General features: G+C 40.3%; 1 protein-coding gene across 2 annotated transcripts in view; it reads left to right on the forward strand.

Annotated features, from left to right (window-relative positions):
* LOC132900986 (E3 ubiquitin-protein ligase TRIM39-like) overlaps positions 1 to 15516 on the forward strand; it is a 145725-nt gene extending 130209 nt beyond the window's left edge. For both annotated transcript variants that reach the window (XM_060943426.1, XM_060943455.1), the window contains 6 exons: positions 1586 to 2142; positions 2305 to 2400; positions 2521 to 2754; positions 2851 to 2989; positions 3092 to 3127; positions 14773 to 15516. In XM_060943426.1, the coding sequence (XP_060799409.1) occupies positions 1586 to 2142; positions 2305 to 2400; positions 2521 to 2754; positions 2851 to 2989; positions 3092 to 3127; positions 14773 to 15320 (1610 nt within the window). In that variant the 3' untranslated portion in view covers positions 15321 to 15516. The remainder of the gene's footprint in view (positions 1 to 1585; positions 2143 to 2304; positions 2401 to 2520; positions 2755 to 2850; positions 2990 to 3091; positions 3128 to 14772) is intronic.
* Positions 15517 to 19329: the final 3813 nt, after the last annotated feature.

Below are 19329 nucleotides of genomic sequence, written 5' to 3' on the forward strand. Positions count from 1 at the left end.
AAATATGTAACTCATAAAGATATTCAATAATTAGATATGTGGTTAAATGTGACAGTAAATAAATTGTACTGGAGAATGATTGGGGCAGGAAAAAATGTGACAATGTTTTGTTCTGATTTAAATGTTTATTTATTGAAACAAAAGTGAATGACAAAAAAGTAACATGAAATAAATAAAAATGAGCATCCTCTCTGAAATCTGTCACTTTCATCCATCCTTATTAAAATCTGATGAAACTCCATGTGTAATTAAATAAAATTTCTTTACAAACTAAAAAGACAAAAATAGTAACAAATATATACAACCTGATAAAGAAATATGCACAGACATTACCTCATAATGTACAATATTCTTTTGTGAATTCTGTTACTAAATAATGTAGGATGGTGTCAGGGTGCAGGCACTTACAGCTGTATGTGCAGGGGAGAGCGGGGAAGCAAACTGGAGACCAAGCCAAATCACAAGATGAGAATCATAGTCGAGAAAACAGGCAGGGGTCGATCAATCAGCACACAGAGCAATACAGACTAGACTAGAGAGTGTGGTGAGAATAACAAGAAACAGGGTCAAGGAAACTAGAAGGCAAATGGAGTAAACAAACAGCTCGGTACACAGGAGTGAAGACTGGACAATACTTCGCATCTTTGAGGTGTGAGAGGGGTTTAGTAGCAGGTATAGTGATTAGTGGAATCACAGACAGGTGTAATTAGAACTCAGGTGACAGAGGGCGCTGTGGATCTTAAGGTTGTAATTATTAGCATCCATGTTTGTAGTCCGTCTTGAGCTGTCGCTCTTAACGTTATTACTGACAGAAACACCCCACCCCCGGGGGAGCTCCCTCCGGGAGCTAAACACTTCCTGGGGCAGCCTCTCCCCCTTGGTGCAGGCTTGTTGGGTTATTGGGAATGATACTCTTGAGTTAAGAGAGAATCTAAGATGTCCTTGGCTCCCACCCAGCTTCGCTCCTTGGGTCCGTAGCCCTCCCAATCTACCAGGTACTCTAGTTGACCCCTTCTGCATCTAGAGTCGAGGATCTTGTTTACCTGGTAGATGGGCCCTCTTTCAGGGCATAGGGGGAGATATTTTGGGTGGGAATATTTTGGTGAGTGACTTCGTGAAAGAAAAGTATTTTATTGTTGGAGTGTTGCACTGATTCTGTATAAGAGGAATAAAGCACTCAAGCCTGAACAGTTTTATGGAAAAATAATCAGCTCTGGGAGGAAAACAACTTTGTCATTCTTGTTAATGCAGGAGGTTCTGGGTTTTATTTCTGATGTAAGATCTACAGTACACTTGTAAATACCTTTGACTGTAAAATTCATTAAAAGTATTCTACAAAAATGGTTTGACCAAAACATTAAATGACGCCCTGACAAGTGCCTTTAGATGTCAACTATAAGTGAGTTTAGAATAAAAAGCCTTTTTGGTATCAGTCCAGAAAAACGTGTAGAAATTCTGGTGTGTGATTTTCACACCTACACTACAGATGCAGTGGACTGAATAGAGACAAGGTTGAAACAAATTCCAGTATTTCTACACTATTTATAAAACAAACAATGTGTAACTCTTTTATTATAAATCCTAGTTTCTGGTGACTCCAGCAGTCTCCTGTCTGAAGAGCAGCTGCTGTGTTCGATCTGTCTGGATGTGTTCACTGATCCAGTCACCACTCCATGTGGACACAACTTCTGTAAGAGCTGCCTTACACAGTGCTGGGAGAAGAGTCAACACTGTCACTGTCCATTATGTAAAGAGAAATTCACCAAGAAACCTGAACTGAAGATTAACACAACACTGAGAGAGGTTGCAGATCTCTTCAAGAAGAAACGTGGTCCTGACAAACCTCAGGTTCTGTGTGATGCCTGCACTGGAGAGAAGCTGAAGGCCCTGAAATCCTGTCTGGATTGTTGTGCAAGTTTGTGTAAAATTCATCTAGAGTTTCATAGTAATATGCCCAAACATAAAAAACACAAACTAATAAACCCTGTGGAGAACCTGGAGGACTACATATGCCAGAAACATGAGAGACCGCTGGAGCTGTTCTGTAGAGATGATCAGACGTGTGTGTGTCAGTTCTGCACTGAGACAGACCACAAGAATCACAACACTGTTCCTATAGAGGAGGAGAGCGGAGAGAGGAAGGTGAGAAACATTCATTAACATCAACTTTAGACATAATTATAGATAACACAAATTAATTTATCCAGTGGTAGAGCAGACTGGAAATTTCTGAGATCAAATTCCAGGACAAGAGGTACAAAAGTATTAAAAATATCAATTATTTATCTTCTGCTCTGTCCTCAGACTCAGTTGGGGAAAACACAGACAGACGTGCAGCAGATGATTCAGGACCGACTGAAAAAGATCCAAGAGATCAAACACTCAGTCGAGCTCAGCAAAGTGTGTGGAAAATAGTTTATGTATTGTTTGCTTGAATCTGTAGAAATTAACGATCCGCAATAAAGATTAGTTCATTATTGAGTGTGATGTAAAGAAAGTGAAAATGTGTTGCTCCTTTAGAGAAGCACAGAGAAAGAGAAAGCAGACAGTGTTGAAGTCTTCACTGCTCTGATTCGCTCCATTGAGAGAAGTCAGGCTGAGCTGCTCGAGGTGATGGAGGAGAAGCAGAGAGCAGCAGAGAGGCAGGCTGAAGGACTCATTAAAGAGCTGGAGCAGGAAATCACTGTGCTAAAGAGGAGAGACACTGAGCTGGAGCAGCTCTCACACACTGAGGAGCATCTCCACCTCCTACAGGTCAGTGTTCCTCTCTCTGCTCACTGGCAATGCAGAACATCACAGAACAACACTCACCATGCTGAGGGATTTCTCCTCTCTCCTGCTCTACTGTAGATTTACTCCTCCATGTGCAGCCCTCCACACACCAAGAACTGGACTGAGATCAGTATTAACACTGATCTGAGTGGGGACACTGTGAGGACAGCTCTGTCTCAGCTTCAGCACACTCTGAATGAGAAGTTGACAGAAACAGGTGAGAAATTTTCAGAATGAACTTTTTTTGTGACATAAACCTAAAATGTGTTCTATACAAACCATCTGAAATCTAATGAAAGTGATGTTTTGCTGTAATTAGTTTCCACAGAACTGAAGAGGATTCAGCAGTATGCAGGTACAGTGAGGTTTCTGTTTCCTCTCATATTAAAATGTACAGATCATCATTACACCACTGCATCATCAGACTTATTTTCATCTGTAGATCTCTCCAGCTAAAAGGAAGTCTTAAAGTGTCTCTCATTATCCTCCTCACTACACTGTAAAAAAAAATGTTGAGAAAACTCAAATTATCAAGGCAACATGATGCAATAGATTTTTGAATTGTCCCAACTTTTGACTACTGTCGTTGACTTTTACTCGTTTAAGTTTAGACAAGAGTTCTGCAGACTTTAATTTTCTTGTTCACATAATTTTGATAATCTTGCGATGCTAACCATGAAATTCTTGCTTCAATAACATGTATTTCTATCTTCAACAAATACAGAAATTCCTGCTGAATAAACACACAATTCTTGATTCAGTGAGATAGAAATGTTGCTTTATAAATCAATAAAAATGCATGTTGCTGTAATAAATAAATTAATATTTAAATAAAATGAAGAGCACAAAGCATTAAGTTAACCGACACTATGTTTATTCCTCTTGGTAAACATCGTGTTGAACAGGACACGCACACATAAAATAATTGCCTGTCCAAGTGTATCCTGAAGTTGTAAATGAGCGCTAATCACAATGAACTAGACAAGTTTAAAATTGCACAAACATTGAAATTTTAGTAGAGATGAAAATGGAGCAAAGAAAAAAATCCTGAACTTTTGAAAGTCAAACTAAGATGGGGGGGCAATGTCCCCCGAAAAATTAGTGAAACTAAGATGGGGGGGCAACGTCCCCCGAAAATTTTTTATAACATAACACGCAAAACACTGCATTCTAGTACTTATTTTCACTAAAACAAGTTCTAACTTTTAAACCTTTTTCTTTCATGTACATTAATGATTAACCTGTCAAAAATATCAAATTTAATTCCCCTCGTTAATGAGTAATTTTCAGGAGTGCATTTAGAAAACGCAGTGATTTTCCTGCTACACAGTTCATTACTTTGAAAAAAATCAGACAGTTGAAGGTAAAGTCAGCAAAATCCCAAAACAGTGCTGTTAAAAAGTAAAGGTCTGTTAGAGTTTCTAAAGCTTTCAGGTTTCAGTGTTGGGGACATTGAGCCTTGTTTATCAATCTTTTAGTAGAGCTGTGCGTTTGCAGAAGCTAAAGTGAACTAAACATTTCCAATTCATATTTTTGCGAGTTGAAGCCAATTGTTTACATTATAGTTCGTATTGTCTGTAAATGTAAAGACACCAATGAATACCAAATTTCTCATGTAAATCAGGGGAGTAGGGTGTGTGTGTGTGTCACACACTGACTGGCAGCCGAGTGCATTATGTAACAAAAAATAAATTACCATTGCTAGTTTTAGGTAGCTTAGAAACGGGCTCTTCCATTATTGCTGTTTCTTCCACGTTTTCTTGATCTTGTGTTCTAGAAACGGCACTAAAACTTGGCTTCAAAGCCACAAAATGCAACTTTGATGGAAAAAAATATATATAATAAATTGCTTACCTCTCTTCTCGTCGAAAGAAGGAGGAAAGTTTTGCTTGTTTTGACATGGCGAATTATTAACACAAGAGGAAATACTTGTAATTCGCAACTAAAAAGACTGCAGCTCCACTGGCAGCTTGAACATGCTTTCTAGTGCGATTGTGTTGCGCAGAACGGTGTCAGTCTTGCGCGCGCCTTAGCTAGTGCACCTGAAAGCGCGCTAACGAGCTCCGGCATGCGCGCCGTTAACAAAGAACACCTGTCTTTAATCAGTGAACTGTGTTTGGGCTATTTAAGGACCGCGCCCATGCAAGGACGATGCGAAGTATTACGCCGCGTCTAGGAACGCGAAAAATCCGAAAAATACATTTCTCCACTCGGGAAACCGGAGATTTTCAAGAGTTTTGTCAAATATCCGGATTTCCGGGTAAATCCGGAAGACTTTCATCTATATTTTAGTAACAAACTTGAACAGGCAAAACACTGGTTATGTGCCTCTTACAAATCTTGCAAAATGATCGAGACAAACGCATCCAAAAACATCTTGAATTACGTGGCACAACACGTGCATTTTTCAAATGCGTTTAAAAGGTCTTTGAATCAAAGAATTTAAGAATAAAAAATTATAAAGCTCCACCGCCTCTTGTTAACTGCAGGGCTCAAAATTCTTTTTTTTTTTTTCCACCAGCCAGCCGGACTAGTTACCTTACAAAGTAACCAGCCAAACAGAAAATCAACTAGCCAAAATTTGTTAATGTATGAATTTTACTTCTGTCAAAAATAACGCAAAAGAGAGTAGTTACCATTGTTCATGACTAATGTGCATTTATTTCAAGACCCGAGTATTTTGAGACTGTTGTTAAATACATAAATGCGAACAACACAGAGCACCATAATATAATATCAACAAATAATAATATATTGGAAAACTTGGCAACTTGGTGTATGAGTATTGAAAACAAATATACTTACTATCATGACTATAGCACCCAAAATATGTCCAACATGCTTTGTAGTGCTGCTGCCTTTCGTGATGACAGGTTTTTTTTGCACACTTTACAAATTGGCATTTGCTGTTCCACGTCCTCCTCGCGATATCCAAAAAAATGCCAGATGACTGACCCCTTACTAGTTCTTTTAGGAACCAATTTGTCGCTGAAATTGACAGAGCTTACACGGTAGCCTATGGAACACCAGCGATTGCACGAACTGAGTCAGCGCTGTAAACCGAAACTAGAAAATCTTCCCGCAAGTTCCTTTCAGCACCTAGATGTCGCCCGGGATTGGTTGGAGAGTGTGTGACGTTATTGGTTTTTTTACCCTTAGGCAGCCTCTCGCTTTACTGCCTGAGGGACAGGGAGAAAACCACCGGAAAAGCTTTTAAACAAACGCAACAAACACGAAACAAATGCAAGTCGGCAGATGACCATAAAATACTCGATAGTTTACAATATAATAATTTTATGTATCTCACACAGAATTTTCAGAGATATATCGAGTATATTCGATATATCGCACAGCCCTAGTCTGAATCTTCATTTCATATATATTTTTTATTTTCAACTAGCCAGCCAGGCTGGCTAGTGACAGGAATTACCCGCCAAATGACAAATTAAGTCGCCTCGGGCGACCGGACCACCGCGAATTTCGAGCCCTGAACTGACATCCAACAATACCAAAAATGTATATTTCACAGGCAAACTGGAGTTGCATGCTTAAAATGACTGCACATGCAAGATAGTGCATCCACCCAAGTTTTACTTGAGCACCAACAACAAACATGAACAGTGGAAACACGGTATATGCACCTCTTGTGAACTGGCAGCTGACATCTCCAAAACTTTCATGAATCTTTGTTTCAGAGGCAGAGATCTGCATGCTTAAAATGACGAGCTCACAGCAATAGCTTTGTTTTGAGACCCCTTATGCGCTGTGAGCATCGAGAGCCAAGCTAAAAAAAAAAGATAGTCTGAAGTGCTTCAAAGGTATACCTCATCTCCTTTGGATAATCAATGTTCATGGCATACAGAAGGCCAAAGAGGTATGCAAAGGCAGTACTGAGGTCTGGTAGGTCATGGAGCACAATGGCCCCTTCCAACACAATCGCCATGTCTCGCACATTTGGTGAAACAGCAGCATCATTGTCTTCGAGGACAGTGAGGATGGCAACAGACCCACCTCTGAGCACTCGTTCTTCAGGGTCAGTGTCCTGAAGAGAAGTAACAAACATGATTGAGTGTTAAAGAAAACTGAAAGACAAAATGCATTTCTTCTTATTCCAACCTAAATTTTAGTAACATGCTAGTGACTCTTGCCATTCAGCTTGTGGAAGTTTAAAAAAAAGCACATTGAATTACCTGTGTAGGAAATGTGCTATAGAAATAAACTTGCTATTACTCACTGAACACTTCAAGAAGAATTTAGCGGTGTCATCCTGAACAAAAATAGGCAGGCCCCTCAGTGCTGCTGTCTTTCGGTGAGACACAATGTCCGATGTCTAACAGTACCCAGTGGAAAACACACAAGCGTATCAATTAGTATAGTGCCAAAGTGAATTTATACAAAATGCAAAAGGAAAGAGGGAAAGAAATTCCACTGCAATCCTGCATTTATTTGTACTTTTACAAATTAGAAATACTGTGATCATTTTCTGTTTCAGTTCAGAACACCAAAGCAATGACTGGTACCATCAATTTTTGATGATGCATGTCCATCAAAGCATCTTTTAGCTTTTCTGTCTCTCTGGAATGAAAAAAAGTATATTCATGTTTTCCTAATAATCCCGGGCAAATATTTCATATTTTCAACAAAGGAAAGAGGCATGGGTGGTCACGTCTTCTTTGGCTACTGAACACAGCAAGTGCTCAAGGTTTGGCAGGTGATAAGCATGACAGGTTATTTTCCCTCAACTTATGAATGCTTTTAGCTTCAGGCACATCACTTACCTGTTCATCAAGGTTATCAAGGAGGTGTTCCATCTTCTGACCAAAGCCTGCCTTCCCTAGCCCGGTACAGTCTAAGCAGGCGAGGCACATAATTGTCAAGGGATGTAGTGAAAGTCCCCAGGAGGTCTTTGCTGGTGATTCGATTAAATTCTTCAGATATATGAACACAAACAATAAAATAATATAATTAATTGGACAATAATGATTCTGTTAGGGTTTTTTTTCTTAACAGAAAATTCCTAGGAAGCTACAATACAATTACTCTATAAAAATGTATATCATTTAGTTTTGGCAAAAAAGTTCCATGAAGTTTCATTGGCATCCGTAAAGACAAATCCTAAGGACTAACAATTAATCTGACTATGACACATCAATAATAATAATAATAATAATAATAATAATAATAATAATAATAATAATAATAATAAACAGGTTCAATTTATATAGCGCCTTTCTCAAAACCCAAGGTTGCTTTACAATTATAGACAGAGAGAAAATAAATAAATAAATAAAAGTCCACCAAATAGGGGTCAGGATGTCATTCCAGTGGTGTAGCAACCACAGTCCCACCAAAAGGCGCACAAAAACAAGTCCCACACCGCCAGCACAGCCACCGTGACGCCGCCAGCAACATGGCTTGAACACCACACCATGGATCCACAAAGCGAGCACAGAAGCACCGCCACGCAGAGCGCTGGTATGTCCTAAACCTATCTGTGAAGATTCTCAATCATCCAGGTCATAGTAAACTGTGGGTGGTAGAAAAGGGCAACTGGACTTGCTTGAAGATTCTTGAAAACGTTTCACCTCTCGTCCGAAAGGCTTCCTCAGTTCTGTCTGACTAATAGGGAGTATCAGATATTATCTGATACTCCCTATTAGTCAATCAGATAATATCTGATACTCCCTATTAGTCAGACAGAACTGAGGAAGCCTTTCAGACGAGAGGTGAAACGTTTTCAAGAATCTTCAAGCAAATCCAGTTGCCCTTTTCTACCACCCACAGTATGTCCTAAACCGCCTGCACAACTGCCATGACGCCACCGAGCAACATCGCTCGGAACATCACGCCAAGCATTAAAGCATAGAGCGCTAGACAACCACGATGTTAAAATGAGCAACGAGCTCACTGCAGTCCATAGCTGGGAGCACAGGCATCACCCACAGCTAACCAAGGCCTGAAGGGAACCAACGTCCAAAACTGGGTCCGGAGCTACACCACAACCGGCGGACAAAACACTCAAATAAACATCAAACTACACAAATGCACAGAAAAAAGAACAAAAATTGTTCCAATTTAAAAGTTGAATTAGGGAACATACTCCTTGGGAGGACAAATTCTATTATGAATTGTGGGGCTGATAGTGTAGTGAGTTGGAGTGTGTGGAGTGGCCATCCACATTTTTTTTAGAAAAATCTAGTATGAGGGCGCTCACCATGGCGGGGGGAGATGGTGCAGGGGTGTCCCGTTCCCCCCCCCCCCTTCCGCCGTGCAAAGCCTTTGAAAAATTGATGCTACAATGGGACATTCTTAGGCTATCTGAGACGGAAATTGTAACAAAATTGTCAACATTGAAAAAGAAAATAAAACTGTCACAAACGCTTAAATCAAATTCTAATACCTCAATTCAAATTACACAATACTAATTCCTCATGATTCAAACAGAAATTTATAATTCAAATGAATCAAATGTAAAGTATTAAACATTCACCAGAGAAATCTGTTGTTTTCTTATACTAGAATAAGGTAAAGTTAGTTGTTCAAAATGAAAAAAATAATTCCAGAGCAAAATTATTTTCTTTAAAAGGAAACTAAAAAAATTAACACTCTAAATTTGGAATCCAAACCAAAATCACAAAGTTTGAAACCATGCAAAAAATGTAAGCACGCTAAAAAAAATTATTATTATTTTCTTTTTTTTTTATACACATATACACACACGAACTTTTCCTGGAACTCGGCCTTTTTCTCATTTTGCTTCTCCACTGAACACTCATACCCCTTTTCCACCAAATCAGTTCCAGGGCTGGTTTGGGGCCAGTGCTGGTGCTGGTTCACAACTTGTTCAACTTGTGAGCCAGCTGAGAACCAGTTTACTTTTCCATAGCTTGGGGTGCTACGTGGACCCATGTCATTACGTCATTGTATACGTCAGTTACGTAGCTGCGTTTGTATAAACCTTGGCGCGAAGATCGTAGCAACAACAACACGGAAAAGAAGCAGCAGCAGCAACAACAACAATAATAATGGATGACTTCGCGTTTGTACAGCTGCTGCTTCTCGCCGCTTAAAAATGGCAACCTTTCGCGATCTTGCTATTGTTGTTGGTCTTAACAAATCCGCCCCCCCGCTGACGTAAGCGGTTCTTTCCTCTGGCCCAGCAAAGAGTTGATGCTAGCTTGGAACCAGTTTTTCTGACCCCAGAGCCAGTTCTTTGTCAGTGGAAACAGAAAACCTGGTTCCAAACTAAGCACTGGCCCCGAACCAGCCCTAGAACTGCTTTGGTGGAAAAGGGGCATCAGTGCCTTCATCAGAGCAAGACATCTGTCTTTGTTCATCACGGATTCCGCGATGCCGCTGTCACAGCGCTCGGTTGGCGCGTCCTTCAATGAGCACGACCGCTTCAATGAGCTTCAATTGGCAGCACGGACCGATCCCTCGATTGTTGCGATCTCGCCATCGGAAACATCTTTATCCGCTTTGTGACAGAAAAAAGAAGTCATCTTCTTCTGTCCTGGACAGTCTTTGGCTTTCTTCTATTTCGTGCCACTGGATGACATCTTTAAATGTCCAAGTGTCAACAAAAACAACTCACGAACTTCTTCTGTCCAAAGCTCCCGTGCCGGTGGGTGAAACGTCATTCAGTCTCGAGAAATCTCTCTCGACAAGTCAGCTGACCTTGTATGTAACCTATGTCAAATCTCGCGAGAGCAGCTGCGACAAGTAAACAACTAAACAACATGGCACCTCGGTCTGGAAAAGGCCAATTCGGATCATTTTTGCACCATTTGACGGTGTATCTACTATGATTGGAATGTTTTTGGAGTCATTATAATGTATTTGATGATCAGACACATTGTCACGTGGTGTTGCTGGGATGTTTTCACGGAGAAAAGATCATTTTGAGAAAGACTGCATGTTGTGCAGTAGCATATAAGTGCATGGCCTAAGTGCGACTTGGGGTTCAATCGGCATTTCGGTAAGGGGGTGCACACCAAGAGTAAGAGGGTGCAGCGCCCCTGTTCCCCGGTTTAGACAAAAGCATGGTGTAGTATAGCTTGCCAATATAGCTTATAACAGATTGCGCATTTTGTCAGTTATAGACAATGTAGTAAAATCAGACCTACCCAATTACACACACACTGCATTGGGCATTTGAACAATAAAATTAGGAAATAAATGAGCACAATCTTACCTCCTCAAAGGAAAACAGCGCAGGCCATCTCTCCTGGACCTCGGATACCATAGGCTGCCCCTCCACTACCTCTCTCCGCCTAAGGGAAAATGTCAGCTCCAGCTTGTCCCGCATCATTGTCAGGTTCTTTTTCTTCTTCATTTCATCAACCAGAGCAACTCTTCAAGAGTAGAATCATCATGGTGTTGTGGATAATCTGGAACATGGTTGACCTCTCCATGTTTGGGCTTTTTCAGGGTGAACAGGCGGTCATCCTCATCTCCACCTTTTCTTTTCCTGTTCACATCCACCTCATTGCAGCCTGCCTGATGCAGCTTTGACCTGTAGTTTCCAAGCTTGTACTGGATACTTGTTTTCCATCCTTCATAGCCTGTGATGCTAACTAGCTCCTTAAGAACCAGGGAAGAGGCAACTGATTGAAGTTCATCTTTGTCAGGGTAGCTTTTGATTTCAAAAATTGCCTGTGAAATTTTATCCAAAATGGCCATTTTATTGTCTCTTGTCACGTCAAGGCCCTTCTTTGACTTTTCGTACATCTCCTTACCCTTACGCAATTTCAACTCAACATCATATGAGAACTTAGGGATCGGGAACGGAGAGAGACGCTCAGCAACATGCCTTAAATTGCTCTGGATAGAGTCTGAGCTAGACCTGAAATGCTCAGAGTGAACACTGGCTGTATCAAGAGCGGAGACTGAACCAGTCGAATGGTCACTGGATTGGTTAAGTAGAGATGAATTACAGTCCCGCATAATATGCAGGACTGCACGCTCAGCTGGTAATTCAGACATTGTCAAGTTGCATAATGCACTGCCAAAATCTGGATCCTCAAACTGGAGTGAGAAATCACCTTCAAGTCCAAGTCTCTCTTTCATCAATCAGTTCACTGACAGATTCTGGTACAGCAAGCTGTGTTCGTCTGGCTTCTTTGGAGAAGACAACCACCAAAAGTAACAAAGTCTGAAAACAAGAGCGAAATAAAGAGCGGGAAATAGTCAGACTTGGTTCAAAAACATTTGACAAGATAAAGCCAAAGTCTTAGGTGATCACAGCCCAGAGTGATGTCTTCAAATTGCTTTCTTAATCTGAGCAGCAGCCAAAGTATTAATTTTATAATAAAAGCAAAAGAACCTTGACATCTCAGTGAAGCTGGTATAAGAAAATGTTTAATATTTTAACCTGATAATTTTAATCAGTTTTCAAAAGAATACATTAGTTTAATCTCAGATAATTAAGCAATTGCAGATACATGTATATGTATGAAAATGTAGATGTTCGTGTTTTATAACTGATTTGGTTCAGCATGAACTGAGAATGAAACATTTTCCCCCACATGCATGGACAGTTAAATGACTTAAATAAGACAGAATGTTCTGAGTAACTTAAATGGATTTCAATTTAAGCACAATTTTGAACAATGAAAACAATCCGACAAAATCTTAAAACTTGGACTATTTTTCCTCACATTTCACACATGAAAAGGTTAAATAAGATCTTTGTTGAATCGACTCTTTAGTGTAAACAGCTGGCACAAGGAAACATACCATTCTGAGTTGCTTTAATGGAGATACGATCGATACTTTAGATCGATACTTTAGATCAAGCCGCCCACCGCTAGCGTTTCCATTCCTGCCGCAGCGTCCATTCGGGAGGCACTGGGAAGACTGTGCTCTTCTCCTGGGCCCAAGTCTAACCAACTCCGAAGCCCCTTAACTTTAATCAGCGAGTTTCCCACATGGCGCTATATACTGGCTTGGATCTGCAGAATTGTAACATTTCCGACTGACAAATCGCCCCGCGTTTGCGTTCACTGCGCGGCTACTGCTAACTGCAGAACCAGGTCACCCCTCCCCCTCCTCCCAGTGCTCATGGGCATTATTTCCTCCTCAAACAAAACTACACCATAATTCAATTACAACGCATTATAAACACACGCAGTGCATTCCAACACATTAAAGTTAGCATAAAGTCGTGTTTGTGCAAGAATTCTTTTGAGGGTCACTAAGCTTGGAGCGCCGTCTGTAGTAGGGTTGCCACCATTCAGAAATGAAAATAAGGGACGCCCACCACGGCTCCTTGGGGCCATGACCACCACGGGCACGACTCCCATGGGGTGGGGTGCCCACAGCAGTGGTATGTTTTATTTTGTAGGTGTTTTTATTAAAGGGGTGATCAAGAAAGCAATTACTCATACTTAAAGCTTGAAATGCTTTATTGCCAATTCTGTAAAAGTGTATAATGTACAAGTGGGCAACAATGAACTTTTAAAATATAATCTAAATATATTGAGAACTTAATATCACTGTAAATGTAAGTGCATAACTGTTCTTGGTGTAGGGACTCTCTTTGTGAACCTTGGGGACATTTTTACTTAGAGAGGAAAAAAGAGAACAAAAAACAACAGAAACACAACAAACATGTATGTCTGCTTATTCAAGAATGCAGAAAACAAGAAAGTGCAAAACATTACTCCTTCCCTCAACAGTCCGGAGTTCATCAGGAACTGTTGTGTTTCTCTTGTCTGTGGAGTAGACCAGATTTAAACAGTCAACAGATTTCCCTCACTTCTTTTTCCAAGTGTACTTCTTGTTTTCCTTGCTGCACTGAGTAACTCTTTGTCTTTCAAAGCGCTGTTGTAAAACTCTGAACAGGACTGCTCAAAGTTTAGAGTGATCAGGAGCTCACTCCTTATGAGCTCCATGGAGCACCTGTTCCTGCAGTCACTCCATTTGTTGGCCATTCTTGAAAATACCCTTTCCACATATCCAGTGGATGCTGGGATGCTCAAGATGTGGCTGATGACAGACAGCATGTGAGGCAGGTCAGCTACTTGAAAGAGAGCCACCCACCTGGCAGCCACACCTTTGGACTTCCATTCATCCTCAGCATCTTCTTTGAGCCTCTTCAGAATGGGCTTTGCTGTGGAGCATTCATCATAAAGTTCATCCATGTTAACTTTATGGATGAGGTTGAGCTTTGTGGTTACCCTCTCAACATCACTGAAGGTCAAGGTGCCATGGTGCAGAGAAAGAGGTAGACATTTTTAAAAGGCCTGGGTTTTTTGAGCAGCGCCGGTGTGTGTCTGTCTGTCTCTAGGCAACCGTGACAGCGCCACACGCAGTGACGCAGGCAGCCAGGCCCAGACGCACAGAGCGGGACACAGAGTGGAGGGGTTTGTGTCCTGGGTAGATCCCGCAACGGAGTATTTCCTGTTTTATTTTGTTCATTATTGTTAGATTTAGTGTTGATATGTGTGAGACAGACATGTGTATTGGACATTTATGAAAATACGGAACAAATCGCGTCCCGTATCGGTTCAATACGGGACACAAGATTTAATTGCCAAATAAAGGACGATTCCGTATTTTACGGGATGGGTGGCAACCCTAGTCTGTAGCCTTGCTAGCAATGTTAGCTTTGGTGGTCGGACAAAATGAACCCATATTTCGTTTGAAACAGTAAACTGCGCTTCACTGTTAAATCCCTAGTCTAGTAAAACAACACTTACCTGCTTAGCCAAACATAAACGGTGGCAGTATTTTAAGAAACTCGCATCCACGGTGTCCCACAAGTTGAGTCGGAGTTCAAAATGTCCGACCAGCAAGTGACTCCCACAGCTCATGTGGCCACTACGGCGTTTCCATCAAGGGGCTAAACGGAACCTCTCTCTGCTCAGAAACCGGTGTTTACCTGTTATTAAAATGCGTGTTAAGATATGTAAATGCTACAAATGATCCTCACTACTGGATGATGATTTAATCTTTTTTACCTGCAAACTCACATCACACACTGTGTGTTTCTCTCAGTGGATGTGACTCTGGATCCTGATACAGCTCATCCCAAACTCATCCTGTCTGCTGATGGAAAACAAGTGACAGATGGAGACGAGTGGCAGAAACTCACTGATACACCACAGAGGTTTAATCCGGGTCTCGCTGTTGTGGGAAAGCAGAGTTTCTCCTCAGGGAGATTTTATTATGAGGTGCAGGTCAGAGGGAAAACTAAGTGGACATTAGGAGTTGTGAGAGAGAACATTAACAGGAAGGAGAGCATTACACCGGAACCTCAGAATGGATTCTGGACTGTGGAACTGCGGAATGAGAATCAGTACTGGGCTAATGCTGGTCCCCGTGTCCCCCTCACACTGAGAGAGAAGGTGGAGACGGTGGGGGTGTTTGTGGATTATGAGGAGGGTCTGGTCTCCTTTTATGATGTGAAGTCCAGATCTCATATCTACTCTTTCACTGGTCAGTCTTTCACTCAGAAACTCTATCCATTCTTCAATCCTTGTTTAAATGATGGAGGTAAAAATTCAGCCCCACTGATCATCTCTCCTGTATTAAAGACTGAATGAATTTTCAACTCACAAATTTAATCATCTATTAAATGGTGAGAATAAATAGAAATATTTTACATTTTCTGGTTAATTTTAGAAATACATATTCCCCTTTAAAATGCTGTACAGTGTATTTTAATACCTGGGTTACTTTTTTGCAGAAACAAATAATTTTACTCCTACTGTCTGTTGTTACACATTTTGATTGTGGAACTTTGTCATGACAAATCAAATATTAATAAAGATTATTTACAGTTCACACTGAGTTTTACTGCAGAATTTAATCTGATCAGTAAAATGGATGAAGTTCAGCTGCTGATGTCTGTGTAAATAAAACCAAACAAAACTGTTTCTCCTTCAAACCTCATCAAGCACAAACAAACTTTTTTTTGACTATTTTATGTCGAAATAAAAGTGTCAGGGTTTTTCTGTTCTTCAAAATAGAAACGAATGAAGAAATGAATCCTCAATCTGCACTAAATCCTTCCATCTGCTGGTACAAAGGTGAAATGACGTGGGCCATTTGGGCTCAAAATACTAAATTAAAACAAATATGTTAAATGTAGGATGGCAGAGGGAGTCTCATTAATAGTGGAGCTCCAGTGGTGCACCATACCTAAGAAAAAATGGTAAACCCATCGAGTCGATTTTTTTGTGGTTGTACCACCAGCAGTGGCATAGTCAGGATTTTTTACATGGGGTGGCCAAAGGGGAACCAAGGATATACCAGGGGTGGCCATATTTCCTGTATTCTGATGTATCTGGTGCCTAACTCATGAACAAAACCCATGTGAGCCAAGAGGTCATAAATCTCATCTCATTATCTCTAGCCGCTTTATCCTGTTCTACAGGGTCGCAGGCAAGCTGGAGCCTATCCCAGCTGACTACGGGCAAAAGGCGGGGTACACCCTGGACAAGTCACCAGGTCATCACAGGGCTGACCAGGCCCGGCCCTTACCAATTTGACACCCTATGCAAGATTTTAGGTGGCGCCCCCTCCCCACCACCAGTTAAAGCCACTGATAGTGTATCTATACTAACAAGAAATGGAATAGCTTTGTCTTAAAACATTCTTTTATTTAAACAAAAAAATTGCACGTTCAAAGTACTTAAAGGCATTAAATAAAGAAATTGCACATTCAAAATATTTAATATTGAATTAAAGAAACAAATACAAAATATGAACTGAATATATGAAACATAATATAAATGGCTTACATAAAGTATTACATTTACAGTACTCCCAAAATAAAAAATGTAAACAAGTGTTGTAATTCGTAAATGCAATATAAATAAGGCATTGCACAAAATAAGATATTAAAGAAACCATTGTGCATGAAAAATACAAGGATTTAAATCAAAATCAAAATCTATAAAATTGTGATATTAAAAAGACCTCTAGTGGTGTTTTTTGGTACTGCCTTCAACTTCAACTATTGAAAAACTAAATGTAGAACAGGGGGAAGAAAACTGTTATGTAACTATATGTGTATATGTTGATATTGAATATAGTACAAGGGAAATACTAGTTTACTATATGTTATGTTGTGCTGCTTTCCTATTTTTTTTTTCTCAGCACTTTGATGTCTGTCCTGTCTCTGTCCACGTATGGGAGAGCGAAAAACGTAATTTCAGCTCCTTTGTATTTATGCTATTTGTAAAGAGAACACATCTGAGTGCTTGTTTCGTTTCCCTGCAGTCTTGACGCACTGAGATTGTTTCTTGTTTTCAACGCGTTTATTATATTTTCCTCCAGGAAGCTCTTCGCAACATGGTTGCTTGAATGAGCTGCTAAACTGTCATTTTAATGAGAACACAGATCAACAAAGCAACTTTGTTTTATTAAAAAAAAAATGTGCCAGGCACCATTGGAATATCTCGCTGCGAAATGTGTTCGGTGCATAAAAGACCTTTACTTCAGCCCAGACTGCTCAACGACACCGACAGACTGCTCCAAGTGCAGCCATATTCAAAACAAGCAACAGATCTATGTCACTTATCTACGTTATGCAAAAACACTCTTTAGCCAACAACACTTAGGCTATTACATGGCCAAAACAGAGAATAGCCGCGGATGCGCACTTGCGCGCCCGAAGACACACTATAGACAGGGCGAACCATTGTTGAGCGCTTATTGTTTCATGATTAACAACCACCACCACACACCACTTTTTTTGACAAATCGCACCCTGACTACATGCTTTGCTGTACAATTAAATTAGGCTAAGACATTATAATGCTGACTCGTTTTCAGAATAGTGGAAGTCATAATTTTTCTCCCCCCGTTTCTGCGCCCCTGGATGGACACAGCGCCCTTACCATTTGCCTATATTGCCTATGCCACGGGCCGGCTCTGAATTACATGCCAACTAAAATGTTTCAAGCATTTTTCTATTTTAATTTTGATAATTATGGCCAACAGCACAAAAAAATCTCATGAGAGAATATTTAATTTTGAGTCTGAGGTTTTTTTTTTTTAATAAAAAGTAAAAATAAATCTGTCTAGTTCAGTACATGTTCAACAAGCATATATGGGCATACTGATCAGGTGTAATAATCAGACTATTGACCATATATTGAAGTTAATTAGGCCTGTTATAATGTATTAGCACACAGACTGTAATTTGTCTTAAAGGTGCCCTTCCACCAAAAACGTTTAATAGTGGCTCTTTTTGAAATACCATAGTTCACTCCGAGTTGCATATGCATGTGAAAACGTAATTCTACTCCCATTCCCTGTATCAGCTTATGAAAGAAAATAGTCGGAAAAACGAGTGAATCTGAAAAAGCCCTACGAACTTACGTCACTTTGAAAATTAGTATTCATGGCCTCGCCCACCTTGGCTTGCGACCGCCCACGGGAAGAAAGTTCGGATTTAAGCACGAGGAGAGATAGCAGAGCCCATCTCGTCAGTAGCTAACGAAGAGCACCTAACAGCAAGTTGAAAACATGTCTGAACAAGTTCGTGCTTGTGTTATTTGTGGCATTTTTTGCCCAAGATAGAAGAGCTGAAGAAGAAATGGTTGGAATTTATCTTTGGAACACCACCAGCGAAGTATAATGCAGCGTTAGTACTGTGTTCTGATCATTTCAACCACAGTGACTTTTCAAACTTCGGTGCCTTCAGTAGTGGTTTTGCTTCGAGGTTGTTTTTAATACCTGGATCTGTGCCGTCAAGACGATCGACCACCAGCTCACAAGCTGTACTGTAAGTAAAACAACTTTTTGTTCGAAGGTTTTTGTCACAAAATAGCATGTTCATATTCTCCATGTTAGCATGCATGACATGGTCACAAGCTAGGCAGGGATGAGAGTTTTCTGCTTTTTCTGAGTTAAAAAAAAAAAAAAAAAATGACCTTTTTATATTATGCCAAATCCGTTGAGAATTTTTTTTTTATTAATTTCGGGGGGTTGGGGTATGTTCCTTCATGCTGTTCAAACTTTATTAACTCCAACGATGTTTACACATTATTTGTAAGTCGCCATCTTTAGTCTCGTTTAAATCTCGTTGAATGTGATGTAAAATTCGTGTTATCTACATTGTTATTCGTCAAAACATCGATGTTGAGACCATAATAGCCAATCAAAACAGTTTTTACAAAAAGACACCTACATCCGCTTGTTCTGACCGACTGGAGGTAGCGTCACAGTGCTGTTAGCCAATCAGAGGTAACACGTTTACTGATTGCTGTTAGCTAATCAGAGGTAACACGTTTACATGTCATGAATATTAATGAGTAAGAGCTGAAATCCTGTCATTCTCCCGCCACCCGCTCCTCCACCAAACTAGAACAGCCTGAAACAGGAGAACCACAGCATTTTTCACCAAAACCGGCTCACAGGGCATTCATTCATACTAGAGACCACCACACAATTAATGAAAAAACGATGCAATGAGACCTTTAAAAGTAACAATTCCACACTTCCTGGTGGCTTCTGTACCTTGTTAGTGCTTTGCATAAGTGACACATTTTATATACACTTACTGTATACTGTATGTTTAAATCAATAAATTAAAAACCCAAA

Source organism: Neoarius graeffei, chromosome 1, assembly GCF_027579695.1.
Source record: "Neoarius graeffei isolate fNeoGra1 chromosome 1, fNeoGra1.pri, whole genome shotgun sequence".
Classification (NCBI taxonomy): Eukaryota; Metazoa; Chordata; class Actinopteri; order Siluriformes; family Ariidae; genus Neoarius; species Neoarius graeffei.